This window comes from Macaca thibetana, chromosome 7 (assembly GCF_024542745.1).
Source record: "Macaca thibetana thibetana isolate TM-01 chromosome 7, ASM2454274v1, whole genome shotgun sequence".
Taxonomy (NCBI): domain Eukaryota; kingdom Metazoa; phylum Chordata; class Mammalia; order Primates; family Cercopithecidae; genus Macaca; species Macaca thibetana.
Window position 1 is genome coordinate 124,579,673 of NC_065584.1, and position 18,790 is coordinate 124,598,462.

At 39.7% G+C, this 18,790-nt stretch overlaps 2 protein-coding genes across 7 annotated transcripts in view; one reads left to right on the top strand and one right to left on the bottom strand.

Moving 5' to 3' along the window:
• The window catches only part of SRP14 (signal recognition particle 14), a 227,747-nt gene that overhangs the window by 151,953 nt on the left and 57,004 nt on the right, over window positions 1-18,790 (bottom strand). The window lies entirely within an intron of this gene.
• The window catches only part of BUB1B (BUB1 mitotic checkpoint serine/threonine kinase B), a 62,483-nt gene that overhangs the window by 39,366 nt on the left and 4,327 nt on the right, over window positions 1-18,790 (top strand). For 3 of the 6 annotated variants that reach the window (XM_050799402.1, XM_050799406.1, XM_050799407.1), the window contains 10 exons: window positions 411-526; window positions 1,092-1,141; window positions 2,531-2,606; window positions 2,719-2,824; window positions 6,262-6,536; window positions 9,133-9,266; window positions 10,152-10,295; window positions 10,934-11,034; window positions 14,467-14,616; window positions 15,298-15,440. In XM_050799402.1, coding sequence (XP_050655359.1) covers window positions 411-526; window positions 1,092-1,141; window positions 2,531-2,606; window positions 2,719-2,824; window positions 6,262-6,536; window positions 9,133-9,266; window positions 10,152-10,295; window positions 10,934-11,034; window positions 14,467-14,616; window positions 15,298-15,440 — 1,295 coding nt within the window. The remainder of the gene's footprint in view (window positions 1-410; window positions 527-1,091; window positions 1,142-2,530; window positions 2,607-2,718; window positions 2,825-6,261; window positions 6,537-9,132; window positions 9,267-10,151; window positions 10,296-10,933; window positions 11,035-14,466; window positions 14,617-15,297; window positions 15,441-18,790) is intronic. The other 3 variants (XM_050799403.1, XM_050799404.1, XM_050799405.1) reach the window with 3 other exon arrangements.

The window sequence follows — 18,790 nt, forward strand, 5'->3', positions numbered from 1 at the left end:
TTTCTGGTAGCTTCCTAGCTGTTAGTAGCAGGAAAGTTCAGCGGGAAAGTAATTTAACAGGTGACTTCAAATAGAATTTGTGTCATGTGAAATAAGTGGTGCAGTTTATTGACTTCTTAGTTATACTCCAAATCATTATGTTGTTAATTCTGGCTTAAGCTATTTATTCTAGCTATGTTCCATTAAAATGGGATTGCCTAAAGAAATTTAGTATATGCCTCGCACTGCTCAGTTGAGTACAACAGTACCGGTTTAGAGTAGGAATATAAATTATTGGAAATGACTTTTGTGGTATACTCATCTTGTTAGTGGATGTCTAGGGAAAGAGTACAGTAAAGCTAATGTTAGAGCTTGAAAATAGTATTTTCTGGGTGCAAGCGACATTGATTTTGTTTATTTAATGCAAACAGCAAGAAGAGACGATGCCTACCAAGGAGACAACTAAACTGCGAATTGCTTCCGAGTCTCAGGAAATGCCAGGAATGACTCTATCCAGTTCTGCTTGTCAAGTAAACTCTTGTGCCAAGTAAGATTACATTGGTGGAAGGGACAGTGCCTATAGGAGGGCATTTAGACACAACCCTTGATTCTCTAGTGCCTTGAAGTCTCTTTTACAGTATTGAGACATGGTTTTTATAAGTCTCTGTCACAACATAAGCTTTGATTCTGATTAGGGAGGACAGAGCATTGACTATTTTCCACTGAAGAAACATGTTTCTTATAGAAACAAATACATTAAATGTTTTTAAAAAACAAAATCACCCATTTCTACCACCAAGAGATGACTACCATTAACACTGTTCTGTCTTTTCTTTTGTGTTGCATTTTTGTTTTATTTTATAAAAATGTCAGCTTACCATTTTGTAATCTGCTTATACTATTAATGCAACTTGACATCTATTATCAAATATATTTCTGCATCATTTTTGATAACCAAAGGTTCCATCTTCTTTAAGAGAATTTGGATTGACAGTAATAATTTATCTTAGAGTAAATATTATATTTAATGGAAAAACCTCCTGGACTTTTAAAAACTAAACAGTTCTTTCTGTGGGTATCGAGCACATGATTTAAAACGAGTTTCTTCACAGAGAAACTTCACTTGCGGAGAACATTTGGCAGGAACAACCTCATTCTAAAGGTGAGTTGTATTTGACAACCTTGAGAAGAACTTGCTGATAACAAATGTATTATGTAATAAATGGTAAATATTTTTATTATGATAAAGGGATTGAAAGAAAGAGGGGGACTAGGATGCTAGGAATTTAGTGTAGGCATATGCTTTATGATAGGAAAGACACTTGAAAGAGTTTTTTTTAAAGATTCCTCAGTGTTTCAAAATATTTGGTTTAATTGTAATTTTAAATTTACACTAACCACCAAATCTTATATTTTAGTTACTGTACACTAAACAGCCAAGACACTAAGGAAGGTGTTTCTTTTCAGGGAAAAAAAAATTTGAAGCTACTTTATATTCAAATTGGTTTTCTTCAGAACATGTTAAAAGTGGCGAAACATGAATATCTACTTGGAAATGGCTTTGCAAAAATAAAAATAAAAAACATTAAAATCTAATTAAACCTCTGTTTCTAACCAACAATTTATTGGAAATGTAAAGCATGGAGGAACATTGTTAATAACACAGGGGGATGAAATTGGCAAAATCCAGCATCATGGGGCTAGCAACCCAGTTTGTTGAACAAAAACTCCCCCCAAAACTCTATAGAATAAAAGAGATTTAAGAGGCATTTGAACAATCACAGTATACGGATCTTAACTCTGCATTCCCAATTCAAACAAACTTTAAAAAAAAATTATTTATATTTTTTTGAGACTGAGTCTCACTCTGTCACCCAGGCTGGAGTGCAGTGGCGTGATTTCAGCTCATTGCAAGCTCTGCGTCCCGGGTTCATGCCATTCTCCTGCCTCAGCCTCCTGACAGGCTGGGACTACAGGCGCCCGCCACCTCGCCCGGCTGATTTTTTTTTTTTTTTTTGTATTTTTAGTAGAGACAGGGTTTCATCATATTAGCCAGGATGGTCTCGATCTCCTGACCTCGTGATCCGCCCACCTTGGCCTCCCAAAGTGCTGGGATTATAGGCATGAGCCACTGTGCCCGGCCAAAACATTTTTTTAATTGGTAAAATATGAAATTTCTGACTGGACATTTGATATTCATAAATTGCTCATTTTATAGGTAGGTATCATGTTTTGGGATTGGGATTTTTAAAAAGCCTCTTTTAGAAATATGTACGGAAATATTTGCAGATAAAATGACATGTCTGGAATTTGGTTTAAAATAATCCTGTTGGATTGGGTTTGGGGAGTAGTGACAGTGGTAGGGAATCTAAACAGAACATGATCATCTATGTTTAGGTAATTATTAAATTGTTTAATGACCTTTTATATGTTTGAAGTTTTTTGTTATTAAAAAAACATTGCCTTGCTGCTTTCAAACAATACAAAATATTGATTAATTTATCTGGTTGTCTTGAAGAGTAAAGCATTTACTCCTAGAGTATGTATCTAGTCTCTCTTTCTCTAGGTCCCAGTATACCTTTCTCCATTTTTGATGAGTTTCTTCTTTCAGAAAAGAAGAATAAAAGGTTTGTTTGTTTGTTTGTTTTTAACTTAAGAATTTTCTGTTATTATAAGTGAGGATAAATTAGGGGCTACTGTTATGAAAAAAATTGCTAAGTGAGGTATGTCTTTTTCCAGTCCTCCTGCAGATCCCCCACGAGTTTTAACTCAACGAAGACCCCTTGCAGTTCTCAAAACCTCAGAAAGCATCACCTCAAATGAAGATGTGTCTCCAGATGTTTGTGTAAGGAGCAGTATCCTTAAGTTAATGTAAATGGGCTAGTGGATTGTTTATTCAAATCCACAAAAGCTTAAGGTTAAAATTGAAACCACTGACTTGAATTAAGCACATGAAAAGATGCTCAGCATTATTACTCAACAGGGAAATGCAAATCAAAACCACAGTGAGATACTACTTTATATCCACTAGGATAGCTATAATAAAAAATTATGCACAATAACAAGTGTTGGCAAAGTTGTGGAGAAATTAGAACATACATTACTGGTGGGAATGTAAAATGGTGTAGCAACTTTGGAAAACAGTTTGGCAGCTCTTTAAAATGTTAAACACAGTTACCATATGATCCCACAGTTCTGTGCCTAGGTATATACTCAAAATAATTGAAAACACATGTTCACACAAAAAATTTATACACAAATGTTCATAGCTGTATTACTCATGATAGTGGAAACAACCCCAAATGTCCATCAACTGATGAATGGATAAACAAAATGTTGTATATCCATACCATGAAATATTATTTGGCTATAAAAAGGAATGAAGTACTAATACATGTCACAACATAGGTGAACCTTGAAAACGTTATGTCAGGTGAATGAAATCAGATACAAAGACCACATATTATATGATCTCATTTTCATGAATATCCAGAATAGGCAAAGCTATGGATTGAAGTTTTCCAGGGGATTAGGGAGAGGGTGGTGGAGAGTGACTGCTAATGGGTATGGGGTTTCTTTTTGGAGTGATGAAAGTATTCTGGAATTAGATAGTGATGATGGTTGTACAACCTTGTGAATATACCAAAAACCACTGAAATACACTTCAAAAGGGTCAATTTTATGGTGTATGAATTATATATCAATTTTTATAAGTGAGGATAAATCACTAATTTTAAAGCCTTTTGCACTTTTAATTTTTTAACCAACATAGCAAAAGACATTTGTTCTTTTTTATATAAAATACCTTTTGTGGCAATGCAAAAGTTATGTGGGCCAATCATTTTTCTTCAGTAATGTTCTATATTAACCGCTGTAGACTAATGACATAATGCTTAGGGTGAAAAGACCCTGTGTAGACATTTAAGTCAAAATAACCTTTATCATTGGCATTTTATTAAAGTTTTAAGGAGGAAAAATCATTCTCTTCAAACCAGCCTCTGGAAGCTTGTCATGAGACTGAAAAGAATTGAGTATGTTTAATCTGAAGGCTTTTAAGGGGTGATGTGAGCAGTAGCTTTAGTGACTTAAAGCAGCGTTTTCCACATCCTAGGGAATCATTTGGAGGAAGTTTTTTTGAAAACACTTTTTCATTTTAGTTTCTTCTCTATTGAGGTATATTTTATATCCGGTAAACTGCACATATATTGTACAGCAGGGTGAATTTTTCCATGCAATTTTTTCTCCTATCAAGATATAGAATTATTTCCATCAACTCAGAAGAGACTAGGGAGTCTTTTGTGACTAACAGTGCTTAAGCCCCATTCCATCAATGTGCCATTGGAATTTCCAGGGAAGAAGTCCAACCATGTATTTTTGTCATTTAAAAAATACTTTCTCAGATAATTCTGATACAGTTAGTCTACTGACTGCTATGAAAAGACAGTGATGTAAGAGTAATTGATTACATACTGTGTTCTGGAGTATACCAACAGAAAACATGATTAACAGGCTGGATTTGGATGCAGTGGTTCTAGATTCAGCTGTTCAAGGATACGCTTATTTGTTAAAGGAGTCCAACTTCATCTACCTTTTTTTTTTTAACCAATCTTTTACTTGAATTTTGTTACTAGGTACCTAAAATATCTAAGCTACTAGGGCTATAAGTAGTATTTGCATAAAATGTATAGATTATAAACATCTATTTTACTTTAATCACATATATAAATACATATATATATATTTTTTTCTTTCTTTCTTTCTTTTTCTTTTTTAGATAGGCTGTCTGTCACCCAGGCTGGAGTATAGTGGCGTGATCTCAGCTCACTGCAGCCTCTACCTCCTGGACTCAAGCATTCCTCCCACCTCAGCCTCCCAATTAGGTGGGACTACAGGTGTGAGCCACCATGCCTGGCCAATTTTTTATTTTTTGGAGAGACACGGTTTTGCCATGTTGCCTAAGCTGGTCTCAAACTCCTGGGCTCAAGTGATCCTCCTGCCTCAGCCTGCCTCCCAGAGTGTTGGGGTTACAGGTGTGGGCCAATACACCTGGCCAAATCTTTTTTTTTTTTTTTTTTTTGAGATTGAGTTTCACTCTTTCCCTCAGGCTGGAGTGAAGTGGCATGATCTCAGCTCACTGCAGCCTCTGCCCCCTGGGTTCGAGCAATTCTCCTGCCTCAGCCTCCTGAGTAGCTGGGATTACAGGCGCCTGCCACCACGCCCAGCTAATTTTTGTATTTTTAGTAGGGACGGAGTTTTGCCATGTTGGCCAGGCTGGTCTCGAGTGCCTGACCTCAGGTGATCCACCCACCTCAGCCTCCCAAAGTGCTGGGATTACAGCCACTGGACCTGGCCTATTATTTTTTTTAACTATACTTTGTTTCTTCCAGATGTACCGCCCACCTTTAGTTACTCAGTCAGAAATTCAAAGTACATGTCAAATTGGTAATGATCTAGAAGATTAATCTCTAGTATCCATATGGGTTAAATCAAATAGGCACTATTTGTATACTACAGGTAAATATGTAAAGTGGTGTAATTTCTCTGAGGACAGCTAAGTAATACATATAAACTTTAGTGTTTATAACCTTTTGACCTGATAACTCTACTTTTAGGAATTAATCCTAAGAAAATTAAAGTGTTTCTAAAGATTTATGTATATTTAAAGTAGTTTTAAACTAGTAAAAAACAGAATAGCCTGAAAGTTGGTTAATTTCTTATAGACCCACAGTGTGGCCATTATGTTTTTAAAGAATTTTATATAGCATAGGAAGGAAAAAATACAAAAAGTATGAGAAACAGCAATACACAGTATCATGAATGTTACATTTTCCCTGGTTTTAAAACTCCTTTTTAAATGCATAGAATATACTGTGCATGTATCCTACCAGACATACATGAATTATCTTTAAGAAATAAATAAAAATTAGGTATGTAGCATAGAGGAAGAAGACCTAAAAACTAGGAGGATAGCAGATTATTAGAATATTTACTAAGTGAAAGCCAGAAGAAAGATAGTATTTGTGCTTTAGTTCATAGGTGAAATTTGTTGAGGAACAAAACATTGCCCAATATTTTTCTTTATATGGAGAATCTTCCTGGTACATTTTTTGGATGAAGTATAGTTTACTGTGTTCATGATATAAAAACCTTTTTATCTTTGCCTAGATATTCTGATATGCTATTTCTGTATCCTATGTCACTGAGCTAATGTGTCTCTCTCAGTAAAAAAGTTCTTCATGTATTGAAATAGTTTAGCTAAACTTTATATGGTTTTCACTTCAGGATGAATTTACGGAAATTGAACCCTTGAGTGAGGATGCCATTATCACAGGCTTCAGAAATGTAACAATTTGTCCTAACCCAGAAGACACTTGTGACTTTGCCAGAGCAGCTCGTTTTGTATCCACTCCTTTTCATGAGATAATGTCCTTGAAGAATCTCCCTTCTGATCCTGAGAGACTGTTACAGGAAGAGGATCTAGATGTAAAGACCTCTGAGGACCAGCAGGCAGCTTGTGGCACTATCTACAGTCAGACTCTCAGCATCAAGAAGCTGAGGTGATTGGGAATTTACAGGTTTTACAAACCAGATTGTTTACTCTCTTATTCTGTGTGTGTGTGTCAGTTATAGTAATCAGTTATCAAGTTCTTACTAACTGCCAGGTACTGTGCTAAGTGCTTTATATGAGAGTAGGGCTGCCCCAGATAAAGTGTCAATGGTTGATTTGGATGTGAGGGTTAAAAGTAAACTTTGATGGTGAAGAAACTAAGTGGTCCGAGAGGGGTATTGTACCACTGAGGAAACTTTGCAAAGTGTACATGATTGTCAAAAAGGAGGCATTTAGTTTTTCTTTAATATTGAGTTTAAAATAGTGGTAGGATAGCTTTTGTTAATTTTATTTATTTATTTATTTATTTATTTATTTATTTATTTATTTACTGAAACGGAGTCTCTGTCACCCAGGCTGGAGTGCAGTGGCGCTATCTTAGCTCACTGCAACCTCCTCCTCCTAGGTTCAAGCGATTCTCCTGCCTCAGCCTCCCAAGTAGCCGGGACTGCAGGCGCGCACCACCATGCCTGGCTTATTTTTATATTTTTAGTAGAGACAGGGTTTCACCATGTTGGCCAGGCTAGTCTCAAACTCCTGATGTCAGATGATCCACCCGCCTCGGCCTCTCAAAGTGCTCGGATTACAGGAGTGAGCCTCTGCGCCCGACCAGCTTATGTGAATTTTAAATAGGCAACTAGAGATGTGCTTTTTAAAAAAGTATCTTTTGATAGAGAGGTGGAAATGAACTATGGAATAGATATGAGGGAATGGCTTACAGCCAGGGTCTGAGCCTTGTTTTAGGTCAGCTAATTTAAACTAATTCCAGTTTTAAGAATACTTTTTAATTTGCTAATTTTTGCTTTTAAAGCTGCATTTTGAGAGACCGGATGCAGTGGCTCACCTCTGTAATCCCAGCACTTTGGGATTTGGGAGGGGGCAGATCACTTGAGGCCAGGAGTTGAAGACCAGCTTGGTCAACAAAAAAAAAAAAAAAAAAAAAAATTTTTTGAGCTTTACTCAAAAAAACATTTTTTTTGAAACTTTTTCCCTACAAGCTTTTAAGCACATTTGCTAGGATGTATTCACACTGCATGATTTGGGTTTCTCTTTTCTTTGCCTAATCTTTTCTTATTGAAGAAAAAAAAGTCCAGAGAAAGGATAAAGAGGAAGAAAGTGTCAATGTTAGTCAGTGTTTCTCAATATTATGGAATATAGAGTAGATATTTACTATAGGTAATATCTTTATTTACTATAGGTAAATAAAGCATAAATCCAGAAATGTATGCTGGACATGGCTTGTTCACCAGATTTAGAGGAGGTTACCTAGATTCTGATTTGGGGAAATAATGGACTTGAAAAATGAGATTATTGCTGAGTGCATTGGCTCTTGCCTGTAATCCCAGCACTTTGGGAGGCTAAGGTGGGAGGATCCCTTGAGGCCAGGAGTTTAAGACCAGCGTGGGGAACAAAGTGACGCCTTGTGTCTAATAAAAATCAAAAAAATCAGCTAGGCATGGTAGTACTCACCCAGCTATCATTTCCTGGGCTCAAGTGATTCTCCCACCTCAGCCTCCCAAGTAGTCGCAGAAATTAGCTTTTTTGTTTTATAACCTTTTAGCTACTTGGGAGGCTGAGGTAGGAGGATCACTTGAGCCCAGGAAATTAAGGCTGCAGTGAGCCATGATCGCACCACTGCACTCTAGCTTGGGTGACAGAGTGAGATCCTGTCTCAAAAATAAAATGAAAAGTAAAAAAAAAAAAAAAATGAGTATCAAATAAATTGATAACAAATTATAAATTATTTAAACCTAAATTTTATTAAATTGTATTAAAAATAAAAGTATAACATAAAATTATAAAATTTATAGATTAAGGCTGGGTGCAGTGGCTCACACCTATAATCCCAGCACTTTAGGAGGATGAGACAGGTGGATCACATGAAGGCAAGAGTTCAAGACCAGCCTGACTAACATGGTGAAACCCTGTCTCTACTAAAAATACAAAAATTAGCCCAGCGTGGTGGCAGGTGCCTGTAATCCCAGCTACTCAGGAGGCTGAGACAGAATCACTTGAACCTGGGAGGCAGAGGTTGCAGTGAGCCAAAATCGTGCAGTTGCACTCCAGCCTAGGTGACGAGCAAAACTCTGTCTCAAAAAAAAAAAAAAAAAAAAAAAAAATTATACATTAAGAATTTATGAAATTATAACAAAGTTTATATATATTACTCCTTTTTTTTTTTTTTTTTTTTTTTTTTTTTTTTTTTTTTTTTTTTGAGACGGAGTCTTGCTCTGTCGCCCAGGCTGGAGTGCAGTGGCGCCACCTCGGCTCACTGCAAGCTCCGCCTCCCGGGTTCACGCCTTTCTCCTGCCTCAGCCTCCCGAGTAACTGGGACTACAGGCACCTGCCACGACTCCCGGCTAATTTTTTGTATTTTTAGTAGAGATGGGGTTTCACCGTGTTAGCCAAGATGGTCTTGATCTCCTGACCTCATGATCCACCCACCTCGGCCTCCCATAGTGCTGGGATTACAGGCGTGAGCCACCACGCCCGGCCGCCAATATATATTGTTCCTATAAGAATTAACTTATTTGTGATTCTTTTAGCCCAATTATTGAAGACAGTCGTGAAGCCACACACTCGTCTGGCTTCTCTGGTTCTTCTGCCTCGGTTGCAAGCACCTCCTCCATCAAATGTCTTCAGATTCCTGAGAAACTAGAACTTACTAATGAGACTTCAGGTAGGATCATACATACCACTATATCCATGCCTAGCGAACACTTGTTTATCTCAGCAAACTGAGCTCTATGTTTTTCTTTCCTTCTTTTTTTGAGACAGGGTCTCACTCTGTCACCCAGGATGGAGTGCAGTGGCACAATCATAGCTCACTGCAGCCTCAAACTTACTGGGCTCAGGTGATCCTCCTACCTCAGCCTCCCGAGTAGCTGGGACCACAACTGCACCACCACCATGCGCAGCAAATTTTTGTATTTTTTTGTAGAGGCGGGGTTTCGCCATTTTGCCCAGGCTGGCCTCAAAGGATCCTGCCGCCTCGGCCTCCCACTCTCTGGGATTATAGGTGTGAGCCACCATGCCTAGCCTAGGTGTTTTTCTTAAAGAAGTTGCCCGCCGGGTGCGGTGGCTCACGCCTGTAATCCCAGCACTTTGGGAGGCCGAGGTGGGTGGATCATGAGGTCAGGAGCTCAAGACCATCCTGGCTAACACAGTGAAACCCCGTTTCTACGAAAAATACAAAAAATTAGTTGGGCATGGTGGCGGGCGCCTGTAGTCCCAGCTGCTTGGGAGGTTGAGGCAGGAGAATGGCGTGAACCCGGGAGGCGGAGCTTGCAGTGAGCCAAGATGGCGCCACTGCACTCCAGCCTGGGCGACAGAGCGAGACTCCGTCTCAAAAAAAAAAAGACAGAAGTTGCCTTTGTGAAATTTCTAGAATAGATTAGTACGAAGTGAACACAGTTTCATAAACACCTGAGACAGGTGAGTGTAGTTAAATTAACAGTGCTGACTGTGTAACCTTGTTTTTTTTTTCTTCTACTCTGTTATAATATCCAGTTGAAGCATTAGGTTCTTTTTTTGGTGATATCTTTTCACCTTTCCCTCCCACTAGCAGAAAACCCTACTCAGTCACCATGGTGTTCACAGTATCGCAGACAACTACTGAAGTCCCTACCAGAGTTAAGTGCCTCTGCAGAGTTGTGTATAGAAGACAGACCAATGCCTAAGTTGGAAATTGAGAAGGAAATTGAATTAGGTAAGTACCATTGAACGCATGTCCTCTGGTGTATGACAGCATACAAATAAGTGATTATTTGTACTTAAGCTTGATGCTTGAGCAGTGTAAATATTCCTAGATTGTATTTTTTAAAAAAGCAATACAGAGGATGACACATCAGTAACTTCATGTCTTTTTTTTTTTTGAGACGGAGTCTCGCTCTGTCCCCCGGGCTGGAGTGCAGTGGCCAGATCTCAAGCTCACTGCAAGCTCCGCCTCCCGGGTTCCCGCCATTCTCCTGCCTCAGCCTCCCGAGTAGCTGGGACTACAGGCGCCCGCCACCTCACCTGGCTAGTTTTTTGTATTTTTTAGTAGAGACGGGGTTTCACCGTGTTAGCCAGGAGGGTCTCGATCTCCTGACCTCGTGATCCGCCCGTCTCGGCCTCCCAAAGTGCTGGGATTACAGGCTTGAGCCACCGCGCCCGCCACTTCATGTCTTAATAATAGGAATTATGTCTTCTCCTCTTACAATTTTTAACAAATTATTTTTAAAAGTATTCTAGATACTACTAACTGGCAAATATACCAGTGCCTCTGTTCCTTAAACCAGGAGGTAAAAGCTAGAGGGCTGTATATGTTCACAGTGATTTTTAAATGGAATCGAACTTTATCAACAGGTAATGAGGATTACTGCATTAAACGAGAATACCTAATATGTGAAGATTACAAGTTATTCTGGGTGGCACCAAGAAACTCTGCAGAATTAACCATAATAAAGGTGGGACTGATTCTTTGTAATTTCAGTTACTTTGTAAATAATATGGATTGAAGCAATAACTGTCCTTATGGTACCATCACATCTTTCTAATAATCTCTCTCAATATGTCCAAATATATTAAGTATCCTTTCAGTTTCATTTTTTTGAGGAAATCTCTGCTAATAGTTTCTGGCCTGCTCCAATCTGGACAAGTTATACATTAACTTTCACACAATCACCATCCACAGTCACCTTGGAATTTCCATTTATTATCATCCTAGGTATTCACATTACCTTTTTCTTATATTGGATACCTAGTTTCTTTTTATCCTTTTCTTTCTTTCTTTTTTTTTTTTTAAGGACAGGGTCTCTGTCTGTCACCCAGGCTGGAGTGCAGTGGCGTGATCACAGCTCACTGCAGCCTCAACCTCTTGAGCTCAAGCAATCCTCCCACCTCAGCCTCTGGAATAGCTGGGACTGTAGATGCACGCCACCACTCCCAGCTAATTATTTTTTGTAGAGACGAGGGCCTCCCTGTGTTGCCTAGGCTGGTCTTGAATTCATGACTCAATCAATTGAATCAATCTTCCCACCTTGACCTCCCAAAGAACTGGATTACAGGCATCTAACTTTGCTTTTGAATTTTTTTGCCATTCTGAGTCTCAAAGCTTTGTGTGAAGTTATTTTTCCCGCTTTCTGGATCCTTATAGGATCTTATTCTTGTCCCCACTATTCTGAAATGTCACAATTACATGCCTTTTCATAAGTTTGTTGTCACTTATGTGTTAGATACTCAATGGCCATTTCAATCTGTCAGTTCCCTCAGTTCTGAGAAATTTTCTTCAATGGAGAAATTATTTTTTCCTCTCAGTTTCCTCTGTTCTCTTATTCTCTAATTCCTTTTATTAGAGGTACATATGGCATCTTTTGGACAGAACCTCTAAAAATTTAACTTTTTTTCTCCTATGTTTTCTCTTTTTACTTTCTGAGTATTTTATCAGCTTAATATTTTTGATCTTTTTACTAGGTTTTTATTTCTATATTTAATTTTCAAGAGCTTTTTTTATTCTCAGAATTTTCTTTGTAGCATTCTATTCTTTATTTCAAAGACAATATTCCTTGTCTTTCTGAAAATACTAATGATACTTTAACATTTTTTTCTCCCTTTGTCATCTGTTTCTTCCTTTTTTTTTTTTTTTTTTTTTTTTTTTTTTTTCTTTTTTTGAGACGGAGTCTCGCTCTGTCACCCAGGCTGGAGTGCAGTGGCCGGATCTCAGCTCACTGCAAGCTCCGCCTCCCAGGTTCACGCCATTCTCCTGCCTCAGCCTCCCGAGTAGCTGGGACTACAGGCGCCCGCCACCTCGCCCGGCTAGTTTTTTGTATTTCTTAATAGAGACGAGGTTTCACCGTGTTAGCCAGGATGGTCTCGATCTCCTGACCTTGTGATCCGCCCGTCTCGGCCTCCCAAAGTGCTGGGATTACAGGCTTGAGCCACCGCGCCCGGCATCTGTTTCTTCTTGTTTTTTTTGTTTTTGTTTTTTTGTTTTTTTGTTTTTTTGGCGGTTTTTTTTTGTTGTTGGTTTTGATCTGTTTCACACTACAGGCTTTCTTCAAGTCTCTGACTCTCTATTCATATTTAAGTATGGGACACTGAAAGCTAATTGAAAGCTCTGTGTATATGGAAAGACCTTGACAGCTGTGGACCTCAACGTAGAATGATCTAGCTTGGCCATTTTATTGGAAAACCCTCCAATCTTTTTTTTTTTTTTTTTTTTTTTTTTTTTTTGAGACGGAGTCTCGCTCTGCCGCCCAGGCTGGAGTGCAGTGGCCGGATCTCAGCTCACTGCAAGCTCCGCCTCCCGGGTTCACGCCATTCTCCTGCCTCAGCCTCCCGAGTAGCTGGGACTACAGGCGCCCGCCACCGCGCCCGGCTAGTTTTTTTTGTATTTTTTAGTAGAGACGGGGTTTCACCGTGGTAGCCAGGATGGTCTCGATCTCCTGACCTCGTGATCCGCCCGTCTCGGCCTCCCAAAGTGCTGGGATTACAGGCTTGAGCCACCACGCCCGGCATTGGAAAACCCTCCAATCTTTAGATCTTTTCTCTTGAGCTGATCAGAGAAGTCTTCTCCCTCAGAGGAGACTTCTGATTTTCTGCCTGGAGCGTATAAGCCTGGCTTCTAGCTTTCTGAAAGCTGAGTAAGGAAATTGGTCTGAAGAATGGAAGGGCAGGGAGGTACATCTTAACATCTTAACCACTGCATATATAACATCCGATATATACACTTTTCCCTGTTTTCCATGTTATTTCTATGCCCCTCAGTGGTGCCTAGTGCTCTGTAGTCCAGAGCCCTTCTGTTTTTTTTGTTTTTTGTTTTTTGGTTTTTGGTTTTTTTTGAGACGGAGTCTCGCTCTGTCGCCCAGGCTGGAGTGCAGTGGCCGGATCTCAGCTCACTGCAAGCTCCGCCTCCCGGGTTTACGCCGTTCTCCTTTCTCAGCCTCCCGAATAACTGGGACTACAGGCGCCCGCCACCTTGCCCGGCTAGTTTTTTGTATTTTTTAGTAGAGACGGGGTTTCACCGTGTTAGCCAGGATGGTCTCAATCTCCTGACCTCGTGATCCGCCCTTCTCGGCCTCCCAAAGTGCTGGGATTACAGGCTTGAGCCACCGCGCCCGGCCGCCCTTCTGTTTTATACTCACTAGGTAATAAACTTCTGGTCTTCGAGAATAGCGGAGAGGTAGTTGCTGGGCTGGGCTATTGGAGCAGAGGAGGGAAGCTGGGGTCTACCTTCCTCTTTTTTTTTTGAGACGCACTTTTGCTCTTGTCACCCAGACTGGAGTGCGATGGCACGATCTTGGCTCACTGCAGCCTCTGCCTCCCAGGGTGAAGCAATTCTCCTGCCTCAGCCTCCCGCATAGCTGGGATTAGAGGCACCCGCCACCAAAAACCCAGCTAATTTTTTGTATTTTTAGTAGAGACAGGGTTTCATCATGTTGGTCAGGCTGGTCTTGAACTCCTGATGTCAGGTGATCCACATACCTCGGCCACCCAGAGTGCTGGAATTACAGGCATGAGCCACTACACTAGGCCTACCTTCCTCTTAAATGGGATTCAGTCACTCCTGTCTTAGCTCCACCCTCAGCGTCACTTCCATGGGTAATTGGTGCTGGCGGTTATATACTATAGGGAAATAGCCTTGTAGTGTAAATGTAGCTCAGCTTTCTCCTCTGCCAAAATCAGTTTTTATTCTAACTGGATTGTTACCTCCTCTTCTCTTTCCAGCTTATTCTCTTTCCAGAATTTGTTGCTATTGTGTCTTTTATAGTAGATTTATGCCTTTAAAAATATCTCTTTATTATTTCTCTATCAGAAGGGCTGGAAGGAATGTGTTTCAACCTGCCAGCCATAACCATATACTTAATTGAATTTAATTTTTAAAATACAATATCTTACAGGTATCTTCTCAACCTGTCCCATGGGACTTTTATATCAACCTCAAGTTAAAGGAACGTTTAAATGAGGCCTTTGATCATTTGTGCAGCTGTTATCAATATCAAGATGGCTGTATTGTTTGGCACCAATATATAAACTGCTTCACCCTTCAGGTTTGTAATACTAAAAATATAATTTAAAGTCCTCAAGTAGAGAGATTTGTGCTCCATTTCTCATAGGAATTTAGTACAAAACCTATCGATCTTCTAGAAATAGACCAATTCAATTATAAGTTAAAAGCATTGATCATTTTCTCAAGTTATTTTGACCAAAGATCTCTTTGGTATTCTTTTAACTTTTTTTGGTCAGTTGTCAAGCATAAATAAAAGTAGAATTGTACAATGAACTCCCATGAACTAGTCATCTATGATAATCTTAGCTCATGGCCACTCTTGTTTTAGCTATGCTACCCCTACTGGATAATTTTTAAAACCCAGACACAATATGTCATTTTACTCTTTGGTTTCTTCTTAAGAAGGTTTGCTACAGATTTTGATGATAATATAAATTCGCAAAAACAGTTGGAATGAGGGTATTTTAAAACATTTATTAAGTACCTATTTTGGGCCAGCTCACTCTTGATGCCATTCATCATTATGTCATTAAATCCTTACAAACAATCTTATGGGAGATTGCAGTATTATTAAAACTGGGACATAGACTCAGTCTACAGAGGTGCCTGTGTTCCAGTAGAGAACAAGGAAGACTACAAACCATCAGTGACCAAGGTATTGAGTGTAACTACAATCTGCCAAACTTGAGAAATAGTGAGTTTTCTGTCCTTCAATTTCCAGGATCTTCTCCAACACAGTGAATATATTACCCATGAAATAGCAGTGTTGATTATTTATAACCTTTTGACAATAGTGGAGAAGCTTCACAAAGCAGAAATAGTCCATGGTGACTTGAGTCCAAGGAGTCTGATTCTCAGAAACAGGTTGGTCCTTTTCATTGTTATAATTCTATCAGCTTTCTCTTAAAACATGGATAGTTGCCACTTTTTTTTTTTTTCTTTTTGGAGGCGAGGGTCTCACTCTGTCACCTAGGTTGGAGTACAGTGGCATGATCTCGGCTCACTGCAGCCTCTGCCTCCCAGGTTCAAACGATTCTCCCATCTTAACCTTGCTAGTAGCTGGGACCACAGGCGCGCACCACCACGCGCGGCTAAGTTTTTGTATTTTTCGGTAGAGATGAGGTTTTGCCATGTTGCCCAGGCTGGTCTCAAACTCCTGACCTCAAGTGATCTGCCCACCTCAGCCTCCCGAAGTACTGGGATTATAGGCGTGAGCCACTGCACCCGGCCAAGTTGCCAGTTTTTAAAGCATTTTGATAAATGCCATATGGAGGAACACATTATGTTAAGAGAATATTTACCTAAAAGTAAAAAATCATTGAGAATAATTTAAAATAATTCAAAGAAATAAACACATTGAGGAAATAGACTAAATCAGATAAAATAATTAATCACTGAGTATTGTGATGATATACATCAAGACAAGATATAAAATATGAATATTTTGAGGAATATAAGTGGATTGTTTAGTCATTCTTTGAGTGGGACCCGTGCCAATCTAGCAAGGATGCCAGCAAAATCAAGGCACTGCTCAGTTTCATAGACCAAAGCTTAAATCAGGCCTGACTGACGTGTTAGCCAAGAGAAGTGGGTAAAACCAGAGTTCAAATACAAACTATGCCAAGGAATGGGGCTTAGTGTTCAAATTAAACCCAGTGTGTCCATCAGGTTCAAGGAGTGAGCACAGAGCAGGATAAATGAATACTAAGAACTGAGAAAATATAGATCACATTCAGGCATTAATTAGGCAAAAACAGTCCAACATTTTTGCTTTGTGAAAAGGACTAGAGGACTACTACGTTCTTTTAGTGATCATTGGTGTTATAGTGTTTGAGTAAAAGCAACCTGGTTTAAAGATGCTTTGTCTGCCCAAGCGGATGTCTTGGATGAGGTGTTAACTTTGTTTCTGAGGCCACTGGTATATACTAATAGCTGGACTTATTCTTTACATTTCTTCTGACTACTTAATCTATAAGAAGAGATTGAATTAGACTCTAAATTACAGTTAACATGGAAATTAAAAGAACCCTCAATGTGTTCCCGTGATTGTAACCAAAAGAACTAGAGAATCCCACCTTCTCCCCTGAGATAGCAGAGTCAAAGTCTTTCCCAGACATAATGTAGCAGCATTTCTCATCCAGGGCACCATAGATATTTTGGATGAGACAATTCTTTGTACAGGTGTGTTCTAAGCAATGCAGGATGTTTCATATTCCTATTCCCCCCACCCACCCAATTAAGTGCAAGTAACAATCCCCTAAGCCGTTGTGACCACCAAAAATCCCCCAACATTTCCAAATATGAGAACCCCTGGTATATTTTCACTCTACTTAACAACATTAAAATGACAGTGCTGAAATTCCCAGGGCTATGGAAATTGGAAGCAGAGGTATTTTCTAAGCCTTTTAGAATTAGGCATTTGTGGTCTATGGAGTACGATAACCCTTCTCTCAGCCACCAGAGGCTCTAGGAAAGCACATAGTATTAAAGAGGCATTGCTTTTTACTTTGTCACTGCTTATCAAATTTAATCAGAAATTTCACATAGATTGATAAGGAATTTAAAGCTAGAAAGGGGCCGAGCACAGTGGCTCATGCCTGTAATCCCAGCACTTTTGGAGGCCGAGGTGGGCAGATCACCTGAGATCAGACCAGCCTGAACAACATGGAGAAACTCCATCTCTACTAAAAATACAAAATTAGCCAGGTGTGGTGGTGCATACCTGTAATCCCAGCTACTTGGGAGGCTGAGGCAGGAGAATTGCTTGAACCTGGGAGGCAGAGGTTGCAGTGAGCCGAGATCGTACCATTGCACTCCAGCCTGGGCAACAAGAGCAAAACTCCATCTCAAAAAAAAAAAAGCCAGAGGCCGGGCGCGGTGGCTCATGCCTATAATCCCAGCACTTTGGGAGGCTGAGGCGGGCAGATCATGAGGTCAGGAGATCGAGACCATCCTGGCTGACACGGTGAAACCCCGTCTCTACTAAAAATACAAAACGTTAGCCAGGCGTGGTGGCAGGTGCCTGTAGTCCCAGCTACTCAGGAGGCTGAGGCAGGAGAATGGCGTGAACCCAGGAGGCGGAGCTTGCAGTGAGCCGAGATGGCACCACTGCCCTCCAGCCTGGGTGACAGAGCAAGACTCCGTCTCAAAACAACAAAAGCCAGAAAGGGCTGGATGCAGTGGTTCACATCTGCAGTCCCAGCACTTTGGGAGGCAAAGGCAGGAGGATCTCTTGAGGCCAGGAGTTCAAGACCAGCCTGGTCAACATAGCAAGACCCCATCTCTACAAAAATAAATAAAAGCCAGAAAGAACCTTTTGAAATTGCTTAGTTTAGTTGCTTACTTTAGTTTCTACATATTTTTTGTGAGGAAAATGAGATCCAAAAAAATGGAATGTCCTACCCAAAGTAACAGTGAGGTAGTAGCTGATTAAAGGACTAGGACACCTTCATGCATGCTTCTTTTTATTAATCTATGAAACATTTTTTCCTGTGCCTCCAAATTTATATAAATATTTTACAATTACACTGGGCATGGTGTCTCACATCTGTAATGCCAGCACCTTGGGAGACCAAGGCAGACGATCACTTGAGCCTAGGCATTCAAGACCAGCCTGGGCAATATAATGAGACCTCATCTCTACAAAAAAATTAAGAAATTAGCCAGGCGTGGTGGCACACACCTGTAGTCCCAGCTACTTAGGAGGCTGAGATGGGAGGATCGCTTGAACCCAGGAGGCAGAGACTGCAGTGAGCTGAGATCACACCACTGTACTCCAGCCTCAGTGACAGTGAGAGCTTGTCTAAGAGACCAAACAAAACACACACATGCACACACATATTTTATATATATATAAAATACACACATATTTTTTATATATCAGAATCCACAATCCCTATGATTGTAACAATAGATATATATACTATATATATATATATATATATTTTTTTTTAATTATAGTATAGTTTAATGGTGGCCAAAAAAGGTTGGATCTTGTGCGAAGGAAAAATGGGAGCAATTGTCAATTTTAAAGTAAAATACATAGATCATTCTGTGCTGTGGAGGTATGTAATTGGAGTAGTTAAAGCCTGTATTTAGGAATATTGCACCAATATCAGGAGTTTGAGGGAACTAATTGAGAAAAACAGAGACAAAAGGAGCACATGAAAACCCACTCTTTTCATTTATAAACAGTTCCTATGTCTCCATGGAGA